General features: G+C 37.8%; 1 protein-coding gene across 1 annotated transcript; it reads left to right on the top strand.

The window, feature by feature from the left end:
- Positions 1-1371: 1371 nt before the first annotated feature.
- Positions 1372-3399, top strand: LOC113701312 (AAA-ATPase ASD, mitochondrial-like). The gene has a single exon (XM_027221900.2). The coding sequence runs from the start codon at positions 1469-1471 to the stop codon at positions 3176-3178; it is 1710 nt and encodes a 569-aa protein (XP_027077701.1). The 5' UTR covers positions 1372-1468; the 3' UTR covers positions 3179-3399.
- The last annotated feature ends 13011 nt before the right edge of the window (positions 3400-16410 follow it).

Raw genomic sequence — 16410 nt, 5'->3', positions numbered from 1 at the left:
AATGTCTTTCTCAAGCACATGCACTTGTAAAACGACAGTGAACCATGACCATTGTGGTCATGGCCACGGGGGAAAGTGAATATTCCTACTTGTAAAATAGCTGAGGTTTGAACTTTTGACCTCCTGCCCATCAAGACTTTAAATCTTTGGTGGTGGCTACCGGTCCAAATGGCTGGTGGTTAATGAATTTGTTGATTGCGCGAAACGAACCCATCATATATGTCAAATTAGGTGTAATTTTCTATTTTATTTTATTTTTATAATAACAAACCCATCATCGATCGAATCCGTTGACCCTTGATCTCAGCCGGATCAATGTCGGGTCCGAATTTAAAAACATAGGCCAAAAGTGAACGGGTGAAATCCAGTTGCTTGTGGAACAAAAATATAAGAATGTGATTCACTTGCTTGTGTTCTCTCAAGCTTGGCTCAGAGGCCACCAGTCCCTTCTTGGGTTGTAGGTGAGTTTAAACCCCACCTGTAGGAAAAAAAAAATTCAAAGATGGTGCCATAACACTTTTTGGTCTAGTCAGATCTGCGTACCTACTAACCCTTCTATAAATTTGGTCATCATTTAAAATGGCCGATAATGGGAGATAATTTGGGAACTCTCTAGATACATGGGTCCTAGCAAAAATGAAAATAAAAATAGCAAGGAGCAAGAAGAAAGAAAATGGGTGGACTTTTTAAACATAGTATTGCAATTTTATTCTTAAAAAGAAATAATGACTCATAAGTATTATAGAAGATGAATTAACTAAGTGGAGTGTAAAGATAAATGGAAGAGTTAGCAATCTAGTTAACGAAAGTAGTAAATGTCAGTATTGTGAATAAAGATTTAATTATAAATTAGATGAAAATTAGATTTTTGCATACGCATGTAGAGTTAAAATCCCTACACATTGTTTAAACACAAATAATAATATTTTCTTATAATAAAAAATTAAATATATATTCAATTAGTAAATAAAATGATTTATCCAAATAAAATGAAAAAGAAAAGAACAAATGAAACACGAATTTCATTTGTTCTTTTCCTTTTCTTTTTATTTGGATAAAAAAATTTATTTACTAATTTAATATGTATTTAATTTTTTATTTGACTAGTGTTTGGTTATATGATAGAGGATGAAATTAAAGTTAACGGCAAACAAAATCAGCACAACAAAAAAAAAATAAAAATAGAGAAAGAACAACATGGGTCTGCTTCTTGCGATTAGCAAAGCAAAATCAGTGCGGCTTCGTTTGGAGCAGTCAAAGGGTTCGTTTGAGGAGGAAAGGGTGGGGACATTTTTGACTAGAAAACGTTGCCAAGTCCAAGTTTCCCACTGCAGCTTCCTTAGTCTGAACAGACAAAATAAGATACTCTTTTTTCCAAACAATCGAGGAACAGAAGAAAAAGGATCGCAAGATGACTGGCCCAACTGGATCTCATTTCTAGGAAAAACAATGTGTAGCTTCTGAGAAGATGGTTAAAACAGAAGAATTAGTTGATTTTCTCCGTATAAATAAGGAAAGCAAACTAGCTCTGAAACAAAACTTTACCACAGCTTCAAAATATAGTCATTATTCGTTCAATGCGAGTAAAATGATGTCCATGGGGGAAATGTGGGCTAGTTTAGGGTCAGCTATGGCGAGCGTAATGTTTGTCTGGGCAATGTGTCAAAACTTATTCCCTGGCGAACTTCGTGGCCAAATTAAGAGATATGAGGAGAAACTTAGAAGCTTTTTCTCCCCATATATCCAAATCATATTCCCTGAATATCAAGGTGATGGTTTTCAGCGGAGTAAAGCCTTTATGGCCATTGAAAGGTACCTTGATCAGAACTCTACCAAGCAAACAAACCGTCTCAGAGCCAACATCATCCAAGATTGCGAGCAGATAGTCCTGAGTATGCAGGAGGCGGGGGAGGTTACTGATGAATATGAGGGAATCAAGCTTTGGTGGGCTTCTCGCAAACACACTCCTACCAGCCAGTCGATTTCATTCTATCCCAGAGAAGAGGCGAAGAGATATTTCAAACTCACTTTTCACAAAAAACACCGAGAAATCATCACAAAGATGTATCTGAAACATGTGTTGGATCAGGGAAAAGCTATCACTGTAAGTCAGAGACAGCGGAAGTTGTACATCAACAAGAAGAGTGAAGATTGGTATGGGTACAAGAGGACAATGTGGAGCAGTGTTGTTTTTGAGCATCCGTCTACATTTGATACTCTGGCCATGGAACCTAAGAAGAAGCAAGAAATCATTGATGATCTCACCACTTTTAGCAAATCTAAAGACTATTATGCAAAGATAGGCAAGGCATGGAAGCGAGGATATCTTCTTTATGGTCCTCCAGGAACTGGTAAGTCCTCAATGATTGCTGCCATGGCTAATTTCATGAATTATGATGTGTATGATCTCGAGTTGACTTCAGTCAAGGATAATACTGAATTGAGGAAATTGCTGATTGATACATCCGGCAAAGCTATTATTGTAATAGAAGATATCGATTGTTCCCTTGATCTCACGGGGCAGAGGGAGAAGAAAAAAGAGAAGAAAAATAAAAATGAGGAAGAAAAGCAAGATAAAGATCCAGTCAAGAAGAAGATGAAAAATATGGAGGAAAAGAAGAACAGCCAGGTTACTCTTTCAGGGCTTCTGAACTTCATCGACGGGCTTTGGTCAGCTTTAGGAGGCGAAAGGCTTATTGTTTTCACAACTAATTTTGTTGAAAAGCTTGATCCTGCTCTCATTAGAAGAGGGAGGATGGATAAGCACATTGAACTCTCATATTGTGGATTTGAAGCATTCAAGGTATTGGCTAAGAATTACTTAGACATTGAGTCCCACCATCTGTTTTCCGAGATTGAACATATGTTGGAGGAAACCAATGTGACTCCAGCAGATGTTGCAGAAAATTTGATGCCAAAGGCTGCTGGAGAGGGTGCTGACATATGTTTAGAGAGATTGATCAAAGCAATTGAGCAAGCCAAGGAAGATGCGAGGCTGAAAGCAGAAGAGGAAGCAAAACTCAAAGCAGAGGAAGAAGAAAGACTAAGAGCTGAGAAAGAAGAGAAAGAGAAACAGAAAGAAGGTGACAGTGAGGTGAAGAGTTCAGAAGAAACCTTGAGCAAAGGGGTGAAAGAAAATGGAGAAGAGGTTAAAGAAAATGGAAAAGTTGCTTCTTGACATGGATGACTGAAATGTGGTTGGAACATTACAGTAATTCCATCATTGGTTTATTATCCTTGTTATGTTTTCATTCAATTTTACTTTAGCATTTACACTGATTAGGACTGAATTGCTATTTGGTGTAAAAGCATCAAGTTTATATGTAACATACATTTAGTTCTCTGTTCGTTCCTTATTGAGAGCAACTACAGATATTCAAGGTTGTTTGTCATCCAAAATATTACTTCATCCAGCATTAACATTGGCTGAAGATGACTAATGGGGAGTTTCTAAAGAATAACATACCTCTAGTTTCCTGCTATCTAAATCCTTCATTTCTAAGATTGTATTAGATATCCCTCTTGCGTGCTATTATTCTGTTTAGGCAATTAAAAAGTGACTAAACAACAAATCACTCAAAATCTTGGAAAATTTCAAAGAAATTGCTGAAGATTTGATGGCATAGGAATTTCTGCTCAAGTTTTAATAGCAGAGGAATTTCTGCAAGTACATTAGATTTCCAAGCATGGTTGAAAGTCGTAGTCGCAATTGTGGTTGCGGGCCTGGACCATTCCACATCTGTTTTGGTAGATCGGTCGCGGTCTCGACGAGATGCAAATTTTGAAGCATTTAATATTCTAAGAATTGTGAATAATTTTAAAAAAAATTATGCTAAACAAAAATAATAAAAGATTAGCAAAAAAAATCTGTAAAATTAACAAAAGAAAATCTCGACGAGTTGACTCAGGGTGATTCAGTGTAAATCAACCGGTTCTACCGTTGATGGAGACTTCTCGGATGAGTTTTCGATGACTCGATCGAGTTCTCGGCGAGTCAAGTATTTCGGAGGCATCTCGTCCCAATGAAGTATCGGAGAGTTCTTCTGATGATGACTCGGGCGAGTAATCTCTTTGAATCCAAGCTTTTCCCTGATGGCGTGCTTCATCAGTGTGATTCTACAATTTCATGGTCCTAATTCTTGTCATTCGCATTTTACTTTATTTCCAGTGAATGAGTCAGCGCTCTTGGTATTTATAGGTAACTGCAGAATATACCGCATTTATGTTATCAGCTCCTTTGCATTAGAGATTCCTTTCATGACTGCAAGAAAATTTGCATTTTCTATGACATCGCTTCCCCCATATATATTTGACCCTTTTTGTTTCCGAACTGTAATGCAAGAATGCTGCCAGCATCTAATTTGACATCAATTATACATAACTAAAGCATACTTTTTGATCTAAACAACTAAATCTGATCATAATATTAAAGTCGACTAATGATAGGGTCCATTGTTGTGGTCACCGGATGAGGATTTCTTGTTCTTGATACGTGAAAGTGAGAGAAGCATTTCGAACCTACCACCACCTGCCACCAACCATCAATTTAATATTGCAATATTTTGTGAATTTCAATTCATCCGCGTTAGAATTTGACGGTTCAGGTTAAACATGCAGGCCTTTCGGTGTTATCCTTTGATAAACGCAAAGCATGCTTTATTATGGTACCTAACCCATTGCCAAAAGTAACATATAATTCCTTCCTCTGCCTTGAATGGAAGGTTCTGTTCTCATTTGCTTAGACTGAGTTAGCTTAATTTTTAATTTAAGCTAACAATCATTGTAATACTTAGTTTGTTTTTCAGTAACAAGGAAAGCCTCTTCAGGTTTTTTTGTAAAACAAAATAAGTAATTAGTTGCAAAAGTTTTTGAAGAAATCATAAACAACTTTAGGAATGTTGTGAGCACAAAAAAAAATAAATAAAAAAAAATAGATAAGTGTAGTGACAGAGCATTCAACAAGGCTTACGTTTTGCTGACTTTTCAAATGGGCCATGACTTTAATGGGCTAGACTATGATTTTAAATCATCTCAGCTCATTCAAGATCCACTTGAGAAATAAGATCAGCCCAAGTTAGAAAAATCTTAAGGTCGTAAATTTTAGTGATATGGAAGACAACCTAAATTACCAAAAAAAAAAAAAAAAAAGAAACAGAGATGACAATGTGAGGACTTGCAAATTCCTTAAGGTAGTCTGGTGGAGCCTGACCAACGTCCAGGAGGGGGTGAATGCAATAAATGAACGAATGTCAATGCAAATGAGGGGTTTTACTTACAAAAATGCATTTTCAAATGATTGGAGAAATAAGGGAATGAAAGGAGAATAATTGAACGAATGAATGAATGGCTCCCTGTGAGCATATATCCTTTTTAATAAATGTGTTTTTATCGTTTTCCATTGTCAATGTCTCTTGAATTATTGGTTATCTATGGTTAATGCATTGGCCTTACTGTTTGATTATGTGTTCGGAACCTCACTGAGCTTTTAGCTCATCCCTTTAGCTGTTTTCCTTAATAGGGGAAGGCGAGCCAGAACGGGAGCTTTGGGTAGACTAGCTTAGTCTAGATCTCTGAATTTTGTAATGGTTCTCGCCTTAGTGCTTGGCACGGGTTGGATATATGACGATTTGAGAACCTTTGTATATTCGATATTTGTGCTCCCTTTTAAGATAGAAATGTATATAAGTTTCGCTTTACATTTTGGATTGTTGCTATATTTACTCCTGTGATTTTATTCCTGTTTTAATTGAGGACTGAAGTGAACGACTGAATCCCGGCGAGAGTTGGGCAGGCGGTCCGCCAAACCCTTTGGTTCGCCTTAGGGGGAGGTGGGGCTGTCACAGACAACCTAAGACTGTGATTCCCTACCTTAAATTCACGAGCTCATTTGGGATTTAGGAGGAAAAAAATGACAATTCTACCTAGATTTTATGCCGGTCTCAATATGAGAGTCGGATGTGCTTTATCTGTTTATGATTATTAAACTACTCTTCTCCCACATATTTTTATATGTATCAAATATGCGGCCGTTGTGCAATTTTAAGTGCTAACTAGTGGTATCAAAACTCTAGACCTTAATCCCGGGTGTTCATCACAACGAGATGGTGATAGGAATTTAAAGTGTGATTTTTCTTTTGACATTTAGAGTACTTGAACATTAGATAAAATTAGGCCACTAGATTGGTCCTTGAGCACTATAGTTATTTGACAATTAGGGGAATTTTGGCTCTAATAAGACAGGGATCCAAAAAGAGAGATCATGTCATGTTATTGTTGGTGTTGGATAGTGATCGGAGAAAAAAAAATCCTATTGTTGTTGTTGATACAAGAGTGATATTGAAGAGATTAAAAAATCCTGTCAAATTATTCATGTGATGATTTACAGGGTAAGAAAGATTATTCATGTGATGATTTATAGGGTAAGAATTTGATACCAGTTGATATCCAAGGAGGCCACTAAATTGAAGACAAAGTAATCGACAAGAATTTTTGGATTGTCATAATTAACAAAGACGATGGTGCAATGATTTCAATGAAGAATTTTGCTCGTGATGGCATGGATATGTGTTCATAAGTTTGGTTTAAGGGATGCATTGTTGGCATAACTAAACCAAACTTCCTAATAATTGTTGTTTCTTTTTCCTAAATTAGAAGTTCAAGTATAGTTCAATTTTAATAGTTTACTTGTTTAAGGTATAGAGTAATTATTTAGTAGTTTCTTAATTACCAACTCTTATGTGCTATGTATTGGGTGGCTAGTTATTGTTTTCAACGTTTGAGATGCTTTTTAGGAAACTTATTGGTCATTCTCATGTGCCTCATATATTTTTGTAAGATATTTTTTTTTAATTTTATAGTAGGTATAAATCCTCACTATGGTTACTGTAGAGGAGCAAATTCATCGGAGCCACGTGTCAGTTCGGACATGGTGACCTGTTAGTTCGGCCAGACCAGCTCGGACAGGAGGGATGCCAGCTCGCGCATGGCTGCCGCCTCCCTGCTGGATGGGCCAGGTGGGCCGTGGCCTCCGAACCTTTCGGAGCTAGCCGATGGAGCCCTAGAAGGACTCCCTCTCCAGCTAGACTTCTAATCCTATAAGGAAATTACTACCCACAAGTCTATAAATACAGCACCACAAGGCAACACAAGGTACGCCATCAACAGCACTTCAACTGTTACTTTACTCTCAAGCTCTTACTGACTTGACCGTCGGAGCTGCTTCGGGGAACTAGCCCCGCCGTTCCTCCCTTTGCAGGTCGGTTCTCTCACCTCACCTGCGCATCAACTCCCTCTCAGTTCGTAGCAGCTCAGCTAGGATCGCGTTCTAGGACTGAGCTCAGTTCGCTCGCTTTCCTCCCATCAGCTCATCCCTGACCATCGCTCAGCTCGCAGCAGCTCAGCTAGGATCTTGTTTTTGGCAGTCGCATCAATTGGCGCCATCTGTGGGAACGTAATTCTTCCTTTCGCGAATCATGCCGAGAACTAGATCCCAGAGAAATGCTGATGGGTCCAAGGAGAACGAGCAGAGCAACCCCCAAAATTTCCGTCAGGATCCCATGCGGGGGAATGACGGGACAGAGCTCTCGCGAATCCACTTGAACAACTAGTGCAAGCAGTAGTCAAAAATCTGCCCACCTTTGAGGCTATTGTGAACTACCTAAAGGGGCAGTCAGGAGGCCATCACGACCAGGAGTCCAAGACACAGAGGATGGATGGAGTTGGGCTGTGAAAGTCTAGAATGGAAAGTTCCAACCCTCGCCCAAAGCGGGCGCAGAAAGAGCTTACACATGAACAGTTCGAGGTTATGGAGCCCTCTCACAAGAGTTCCCGAACTGAGCACCCGGAGCCCTTCCAAGGGTTCCCAAGGAGGAAGCTCTCTCCCAGGAAAGAAGGGTACCATGTACAGGATGAACTGGATCTGTTATTGGATCCAGAAGCAGACATGTATACCGCCTCCCCCTTCGTGCCTGACATTGAGAACTACCCGCTACCTGCTAAGTTCAAAATACCAAGCATGAAACCTTACGACGCTACCACGGATCCGGAGGACCACTTGTTCGAGTTTATGACGCAAATACGCCTACAAACGGCCGCTGATGCCGTTAGGTGCAAAACTTTCCCAATGTTCCTGGAGGGAAAGGCACGACAGTGGTTTCAAGAGTTGCCTCCTAGATCAATTCGGTCCTTTAGCCAGCTCGCGCGACTGTTCACAGCTCAGTTCGTTTCGTCGCGAGCCTTCTCTAAGAGCACTGTTCACCTGATGACCATTCAGCAAAAGCCTGAGGAATCACTGCGCGAATACATGGTGCGGTTCAATAACGAGTCCCTCCAGGTCCGGGACCTGGATGATAAAGTTGTCATGGCTGCTTTCATCAATGGATTGCGTAAGCAGAAGCTATACACCGAGTTCGTCGAGAAACCTCCCAAGTCAGTTCGGGAAATGCTAGATCGAGCTCACGAGAGGGCTAATGCCATAGAAGCAAACTGCCTGAAGAGTGAGCAGAGAGGATAGAACTCCTTCTATCCGAGCTCCTCCAACTGAGCAGAGACGATAGAACTCTTTCTATCCGAGCTCCTCCAACTGAGCAGATGATAGAACTCCTTCTATCCGAGCTCCCCTAATTGAGCAGAGACGATAGAACTCCTTCTATCCGAGCTCCAACTGAGCAGAGAGAATAGAACTTCTTCTATTCGAGCTCCAACTGAGCAGAGAGGATAGAACTTCTTCTATCCGAGCTCCTCCAATTGAGCGGAGAGGACAGAACTCCTCCGTTCGGCCTTACAACAGAGATGGTAGAACTTCTCTGTTCGGCCTCAAAACAGAGATGATAGAACTTCTTCTGTTCGGCCTCTGAGCAAAGAGAGTAGAATTCCTCTGTTCGGCCGCTAGTTGAGTAATGACCTGCCGACCGTTCAGTTCAGCCAACCTCCTCTGTTCGGCCCCTAGTTGAGTAATGACCTGCTGACTCTTCAGTTCGGCCTCCAGTTGAGCGGACAGAGCGATGTTCTTTGCAGGTCACCACCTCAAGGTCTGTATGAATTTGAACCAGTTGCTTCTTTAGAGCTTCAACCTCTTGAGAAAAAGCGTCCAGCTCAGCCGGTTCTACTCGACGCTCGTGAACACGTGTAGTCAAACTGACATGTCCCCCCAAACTAGGACTAGATTCATGCGACCATGCGATGACTCTAGTCTTCAGAGGTGGGCTATTTTAGAGGAGCAAATTCACCGGAGCCACGTGTCAGTTCGGACATGGTGACCTGTTAGTTCGGCTAGACTAGCTCGAACAGGAGGGATGCCAGCTCGCACATGGCTACCGCCTCCCCGCTGGATGGGCCTGGTGGGCCGTGGCCTCCAAACCTTTTGGAGCTAGCCGATGGAGCCCTAGAAGGACTCCCTCTCCAGTCGGACTTCTAATTTTATAAGGAAACTACTACCCACAAGTCTATAAATACAGCACCACAAGGCAACACAAGGTACGCCATCAACAGCACTTCCCACTGTTACTTTACTCTCAAGCTCTTATTGACTTGACCGTCGGAGCTGCTCCGGGGAACTAGCCTCGCTGTTCCTCCCTTTGCAGGTCGGTTCACTCACCTCAGTTGCGCATCAGCTCCCTCTCAGTTCGTAGCAGCTCAGCTCGGATCGCGTTCTAGGACTGAGCTCAGTTCACTCGCTTTCCTCCCATCAGCTCGTCCCTGACTAGCTCGCTCAGCTCGAATCGCGTTTTTGGCAGTCCCATCCGTTACATTCCAAAATTTGGTGATACGTGAGAAGTAGACTTTGATAAAGACAGGTTGAAAAATTTATGGAGAAATTTATGAACATTTTGAAGGGGTTAACGATTTTCGGTTGCATACATTGTTTGGTGCGATTGAGGAGGATGATTTTGATGATGAAAAACAATATTGTCTTCTTTTTCCTTTCATCTTTTGTTTGTACAATATGCACAAAGAATCTGTCCTAAATCATATTGTCAAAGATATCATTCCATTGGTTGTTTCAAACGCATGTGACCTGACTAATATTTAATACAGGTTGTCATCATCCAAATTTTCCACCATTAGCCAAAACTCTACACAATGGATAAACTAGATCAAAAACTAACTTACCACTTTGACGAGAATATTAATCTACAATCTCTCCCCTGGTTAACTTCATGGATTCCATGAATTGTCACCAATCCAATTTCAACAATGAACTTAATTTTGTTTGACTGTTCTTGTCCATTCCAATCTAAATGATCATACGGTAGGATCTCCTTTTTTCTTTTTCTTTTTTTAATTCTACCCAACTAGGACCAATTTTTGTGTCCTAATTGTCAACAACAAAATTTCAAATTTTGTGCCTTAATTTCGAGCACAGGCCTTAGGATCAAAACCCAAATTTCCGATACCACTTGTTGGGATATAAAACCACACAGCAAAGCATATTCGACACATATAAAAATATGTGGGAGAAGAGGAGTTTAAGAATCGCAAACACATAAAACACATCCGACTCTCATATTAAGACTAGCACAAAATTTAGGCAGATTTGCCTCTGCAAAACATCAAGACTCTAACTAGTTCTAATACCACTTATTGATGCAAAAAAAAAAGGCACTGCAAAGGCTAAATACTCAATTTTATAAAAATATTTAGAAAGAGGAGAAGAATAAGCACACCAGTAAATGCTCAATTTTATTGACTGAACTCTCAATAATAACCAGACCAAGCTGTAGCTTTTACTCTCTAACTCACGGTACAAATTTCTCTCAAATAACTCAATAACTTGAATTTCTCAAGTATTCTCTCAAACTCTCGCTTCCATTATTAATGTAATAGCACTAGACATATTTATGGACTCACAACTTTCCTCGTAACCAAAGGTGGGTAACCTGGACCAAGGAATACAAAACAGTCATGGACTCGTATCACTAACGGACACGGCTCGAACGGTTGTCAGGAAAATCGTTCGGGTCGGTTTTGTATAAAATGCACAATATATAATTTTGTATGCATATGTGTAACTCATTTTCAATAACGTCTAACTATAGAACAAAATTTTGTGATCTTCATACATGATGTAAAAAACGATGAACAACATACAATCTGGATCTTACATTTTTCTTAACCAAATCTTAACCATGAATCTTCAGGATCCTGCAACCGTTCCTACCCCTTCACTAAGAACTCTATATAATGATAAGGAAATAGACTAATCACGTGGTTTTCGAACTTGACTTGTATCCGACTGCCTAGAACTTTAGGAACAAAATATTAAGATAATAGCACTTTAACAATTAGGTAGCTAACAATAACATAGCTTGGTATAAATTTCCATCAACCATGGTGTGCAAAGTATGCTTCCCTGTTTCATTACAAGAGGGACCAAAAAAAAAGGGAAAAATGATGACTTTTATTTTTCTAAATAGATTTTTTTTTCTTTTGGGTAGAGTACAAAATGATTGTTAATCATTATTCTTTTTTCCTGAAGAATTTGTGACCCCTTACCAACTACTTTGCAACTAAAATTTTGTCCTCAATTTCTTTCGTAGGTAAGCACCTTCTCGAGGCAAATTATATGAATGGCCTTTTTAATCCATTAGAGCAGTTAAGAACCTGCGGAGTCCTGAGAAATTCACAAATTAATGAGAAAATGGAATTACAAACCGAAATGCTGGGGATTTACCATCAAACATAAATAATACTTGCAACTTGTCACAAAACTATATAACCTGATTGTGCTTACAATACTTGCAATGGCCAGTATGACCCAACAAACCTGACCACAAAAATGAATATATTTTTCTTACAGTAATAGTGTTGGAATTGTGCAACTTCACTACAGATTTTTAGTACTAGAATACATGAATTAGTTGTTGAATAAATCTAAAGTATGTTTGAATAGTGTGTTTTTTGGAAATTTGTCTAAAATTTTACTGTACCTTAATGTTAAAGTTTTACAAAAATTTTTGTGTATTTGAGTATTTGGGAAAATGGGTAGGCTGAGGTGGGGGTAGTGGTAGTGGAAATGAAAATGGTTAGGGAGAGTGATGGTAAATGAGAGAATTGGGTGCGTGCTTGGGGTATTTTGGAATGTGTATTTTAAAAATTTTGTAGTGTTTTTAGGGAGTTTCTGTAGATGAAGTAGCTTAAAAACTTATCTATTAAAAACACCTCTAAAAATAAGGGTGCCAAAATAGAGCCCTAGTTGTTAGGAGTAGTTCCACATTTAGTGTTTTTTAACTAGTTCAACTATTTTGAAATACAAGTATCTTTTGTTGAGATTTGTTAGCAAAAGACATGTTCTAAAAATAATGAGTTTATGAATGACAAATTTAAGGTGTTTCCAGTGTTTCAATACAGGGCTTTATTACGGCACTAAGTGCAAGTATCTTTTTTAGTTTACGTTCTAACTTCCAACAAATTGGTATCAAGAACCTATATTTTGAAGGATTGTGTTGTTTTTTTACAGTGTATGTAATTGGTGAAGATCCATTGTTAGCTCAAAACCATGACAAGAAAGAACTTTTTGTCTAACCCTCTAATTATTATGGCGAAAACTATCAAATTTAGGTTGTAAAACGTTGGACTTATTTGATAGTTAGTGATCTATGAAATATGGTGAAGACACATCATGTTTTAGCACTAATTGAGGATCCTATAGATACACAAATTAGATGTCACACTGTTGCAGTTAGACACAGATCTAAGGCCAACATTCACACATCATTTTTTGATATCGTTATCATAAGAATAATGGCTTGTATTATTGATTATCCAATTGAGAATAACTTTTATCAATAAAAATGAATAGAGAAAAATTTCCGGTGAATTGGTCAGCATTTGGTAATTCGAAGGTGGATTTCTCTTTAAGTTAGTCAACTTTTGACAATTCTGGAGTACAACATTACGAGATAAAAAATTCAAATCCCAAAAGAATTTCAGTAGGAGATTGATAAATTGATGGAAGGATGTATCAAACTTATTCTTGACATTTATGAAGATTGTAATTTTTCTGTTTTTGAATTTACAAGTTTTAAGAACCTTCAAAAAATTTAGACTGCATTGTGGCAATTGAAGAGAAAAATCCAAACATGATGGTGGTGACAAAGTTTATAAAGAATCATACAAAAATTTTAAGGGTTGTTTTTATGTATCTCACAACAACTATATTGCGCCTTACAAGTTTTCTGTTCAGGTTTAAATGTTGTAGAAAGTGTTCTATTTTGAACCTTTGTAGAGGTTATTTAGATACATTAAAAGCATCATCACTTAGTTTGGAAGTGGCTCATTACAAGGCTAATCATCAATTTGCAGATATTCTGCAAAAGCCTTATCTAAAACAAGGTTTGAAGATTTGAGAAGACTATTCATAATCTACAACAAAAATAGCAAGGAGTTTTATAATTATACGACTTCACTATAAATTTTTGATACTTGAATATACGAATTAGTTGTTGGATAAATCTAGTTGTTAGGAGTAGTTCCATATTTAGTGTCTTTTGACTAGTTTTACTTGTGGAATTGCAGGTATCTTTTGTTGAGATTTGATAGTAGAGGATTATGTTGGTTTGTTTCTTATTTGCTTTATAAACAGAGAGCTTATGAATGAAAAATTTAAGATAATTTCCAATTTTTCAATACAAGATTTTGTTATCAGCCATTCTTTTTAGGGTTGTAAACGAATTGAGCCGCTTGCGAGCCGATTGCTAGCGGCTCAAGTCGAGATCGAGACGATCAAGTCGAATTTGAACTCGAAATTGAGTTCAAAAATACTAAACTAGTTAGTTCGCGAGCTGGCTTGTACTCGATTATATATTATTATTTTTTTATTTTAATAGTAAAATTACATATATTTTTTTAATAATTATTATTTGTTAAGAAAAATTACTATTTTATTTATTTTTTAAAAACAAATTAATTATTTTTTTAATCTCGACAACTCGTCGAGCTTCGTAAAATTAAGTTGAGGCTCAACTTAATTAGGCCGACATGTGAGGACCCGTAAATTTTCCTTATTTTTATATTATTTTATTTTATTCTCTCGCATGCATTTTCTTCATTATACCTTTTTATATTGATTTTTCCAGACATTTTATAAGTGAGTAGAGTTTTTAAATCATTTTTCTAATTTAAGTTAGTTCATATTAAGTTTGAAGCGTATTATGGATGTGGGGCCCGCTAGTGCGCTAAGTGCGATAAAGTTTTGCCGATTAATTGAAGTTTTGTATAAAGAAATATTACTGTACAAGGTGCTAGGAGACAATTAGAGGTTAGCTAGATAGATTACCATTGGTAGAAAAAAGGATAGGATTGAAACCCTAAAGGATCATTTTTCACAAAACTATTGGAATTTGGACTTTGACCAACCTTTCTTACCTTTCTTAAAATCAATTTTGACCAACATTTCTCTTCACTTTTTTGAGCTTGCTTGGCTGAAACTTTGAGGGAGAGAAAGGGAGAGAAACCATCATCTTCTACTTCAAATTCTTGTCCAAATCTTAAGTTCCAACCGATTAAATCGCAAACTACTCCATAAAAGTGCTAGTTATGGTAGTTTCCAAGGTGTTTGTAGAGCTAATTTGGGAAGAAGAACTCTAAGCCACCATCTTTCTTGAGGATCCAAGGTACTTTGCTTGCAAAATCCCTCTTTGTTTCTAATAGTTGCCAATTAGTGGTTTAAAGTTGTAGTTTTGGTAGTTTTATGAGCATATTTCATAGTTTGAAGTAGTATTATGGAAATTTCAGTTTTTATGGTGATTTTCTGCCCTCATGAGATGAGTAATGGTTGGTCATGGAATGATAGCTTTCTATTGGGTGAAATGAAGCTTTGGTATGCTAGTTTTGGTTACCTAAAGAAATTTCAGCTTATGTGCACAAATTCCAGTTTAGGGTTAGTAATCTGCCCTGATTTTGCACTGCATGTTCGTCCTTGAGAGAGACCGAATTAGCCCTTGCTCAAAACATAAAAGTTGTAGGTAATTGAGTTAGCTAGCTACCTATAAATTTCAACTCAATCGGAGTACTGTAGAATGTGAAATGACCGAAATACCCTTGACTGCCCATAAGCCCTGTTTCACGGACAGTTTTCTGTTTTCGTGGAGATTTCCATTTTTGACCCTGAAAATGCATGTTTTAGCTTTGGAGGCCTTCATAAGAAATGTAGGTATATGTATTAGCTTCGAAACGCCATAAAATTTGCCCCAATCTGATAAGCGTAGCTTCAATTGTAACCAAAACGCCGGTAGATGTCAACCTGTTGCTTAGCTATTTGTTTTTAAAACTAGTTTCTAGCTTCTAACTTGGATTTCGATGGTTGCTGTGAGGACTCGCAAATTTTTCTTATTTTAAATTTCTATTATGAGCTCATTTAAATATTTGTTTGCCCGTTTATTTTGAATATTTTATTTCAACCTCTTTATACTCAATTACATGGAACTATGACCTACAAGTATTTTAAAAATGCCTTGATTCAAAAATTTATTTTTGAAAGCTTGATTAGAGTGAATAGTAAATGCACGTTTGGAGACAATAATTGAATCGAGGATACGATAAGCTTGAAAAATTGGAGACTTGTACATTAGTCTTGAAATAGGTATTTTTATGTTGAAGTGTTCAATTATTAGTTAGTGATACTATCGTTATAAGAATTTCTTGGAATTTCCACTTTATCGCGCACAAATCGGAAATACGCGTTTTCGTGTGTGCGATTAATTGAGGGACTTTGGACCTTTATTTTTAGACCATTAAGAGTGAATAATAATAGTATGAATGGAAGTGCATTAGAGATTTAGTGCACAAGTAAAATAAACTCGAAAGGAATCGAACACGAAAAACGCGCGTGTGCGCGCTGGGAGAGAGTTGACTTTTGCACAATTTAGAGCCACACATTTTAGCTTCTCTTGGAAGCTTCATTTGCAATCCAACACACACACTCTCTCTCTCATTCCAGCCGGCCACCAAGGAGAAGAAAACAACCAAAGCTCTTCAATTTTCTTGCACCATTTCATCACTAAATTTCCACCAAATCACCTCAAACTTTAACCACACTTTGCAATCTACATGGAGAGCAACTCAAGCTACAAAAAGAGTTTCAAATCCACGGTTTTTCTTGAGCAAGGAGGACCGAAATTTCTGCCTTAATCATCTAAGAAAGTAAGTGACGATCAACCTTGCAAATCTTGACTTATGGAAGTTGTTTAGCACTTATGAGTTCATAATTTCTTATGGGTAGCTTTAAATTGTTGAAAAATTGGTGAGTGGGCTCTATGAACTCCCACTATGGCTTGATAGACTGATTTTGTGAGTTTTGATGTTAATAATGTTGGATTAGTGCTTAAATTAGTAGAAATGAGTGATATTACGGATGAAAGTTCAAAGGAAATGAAGGGAAGAATTTTTCCATTTCTGCCCCTGCGAATGCCG

Source organism: Coffea arabica, chromosome 7e (genome assembly GCF_036785885.1).
Source record: "Coffea arabica cultivar ET-39 chromosome 7e, Coffea Arabica ET-39 HiFi, whole genome shotgun sequence".
Classification (NCBI taxonomy): Eukaryota; Viridiplantae; Streptophyta; class Magnoliopsida; order Gentianales; family Rubiaceae; genus Coffea; species Coffea arabica.
Note: the sequence above shows the minus strand (reverse complement) of the source record. Positions and strands in the feature narration are given on the sequence as shown.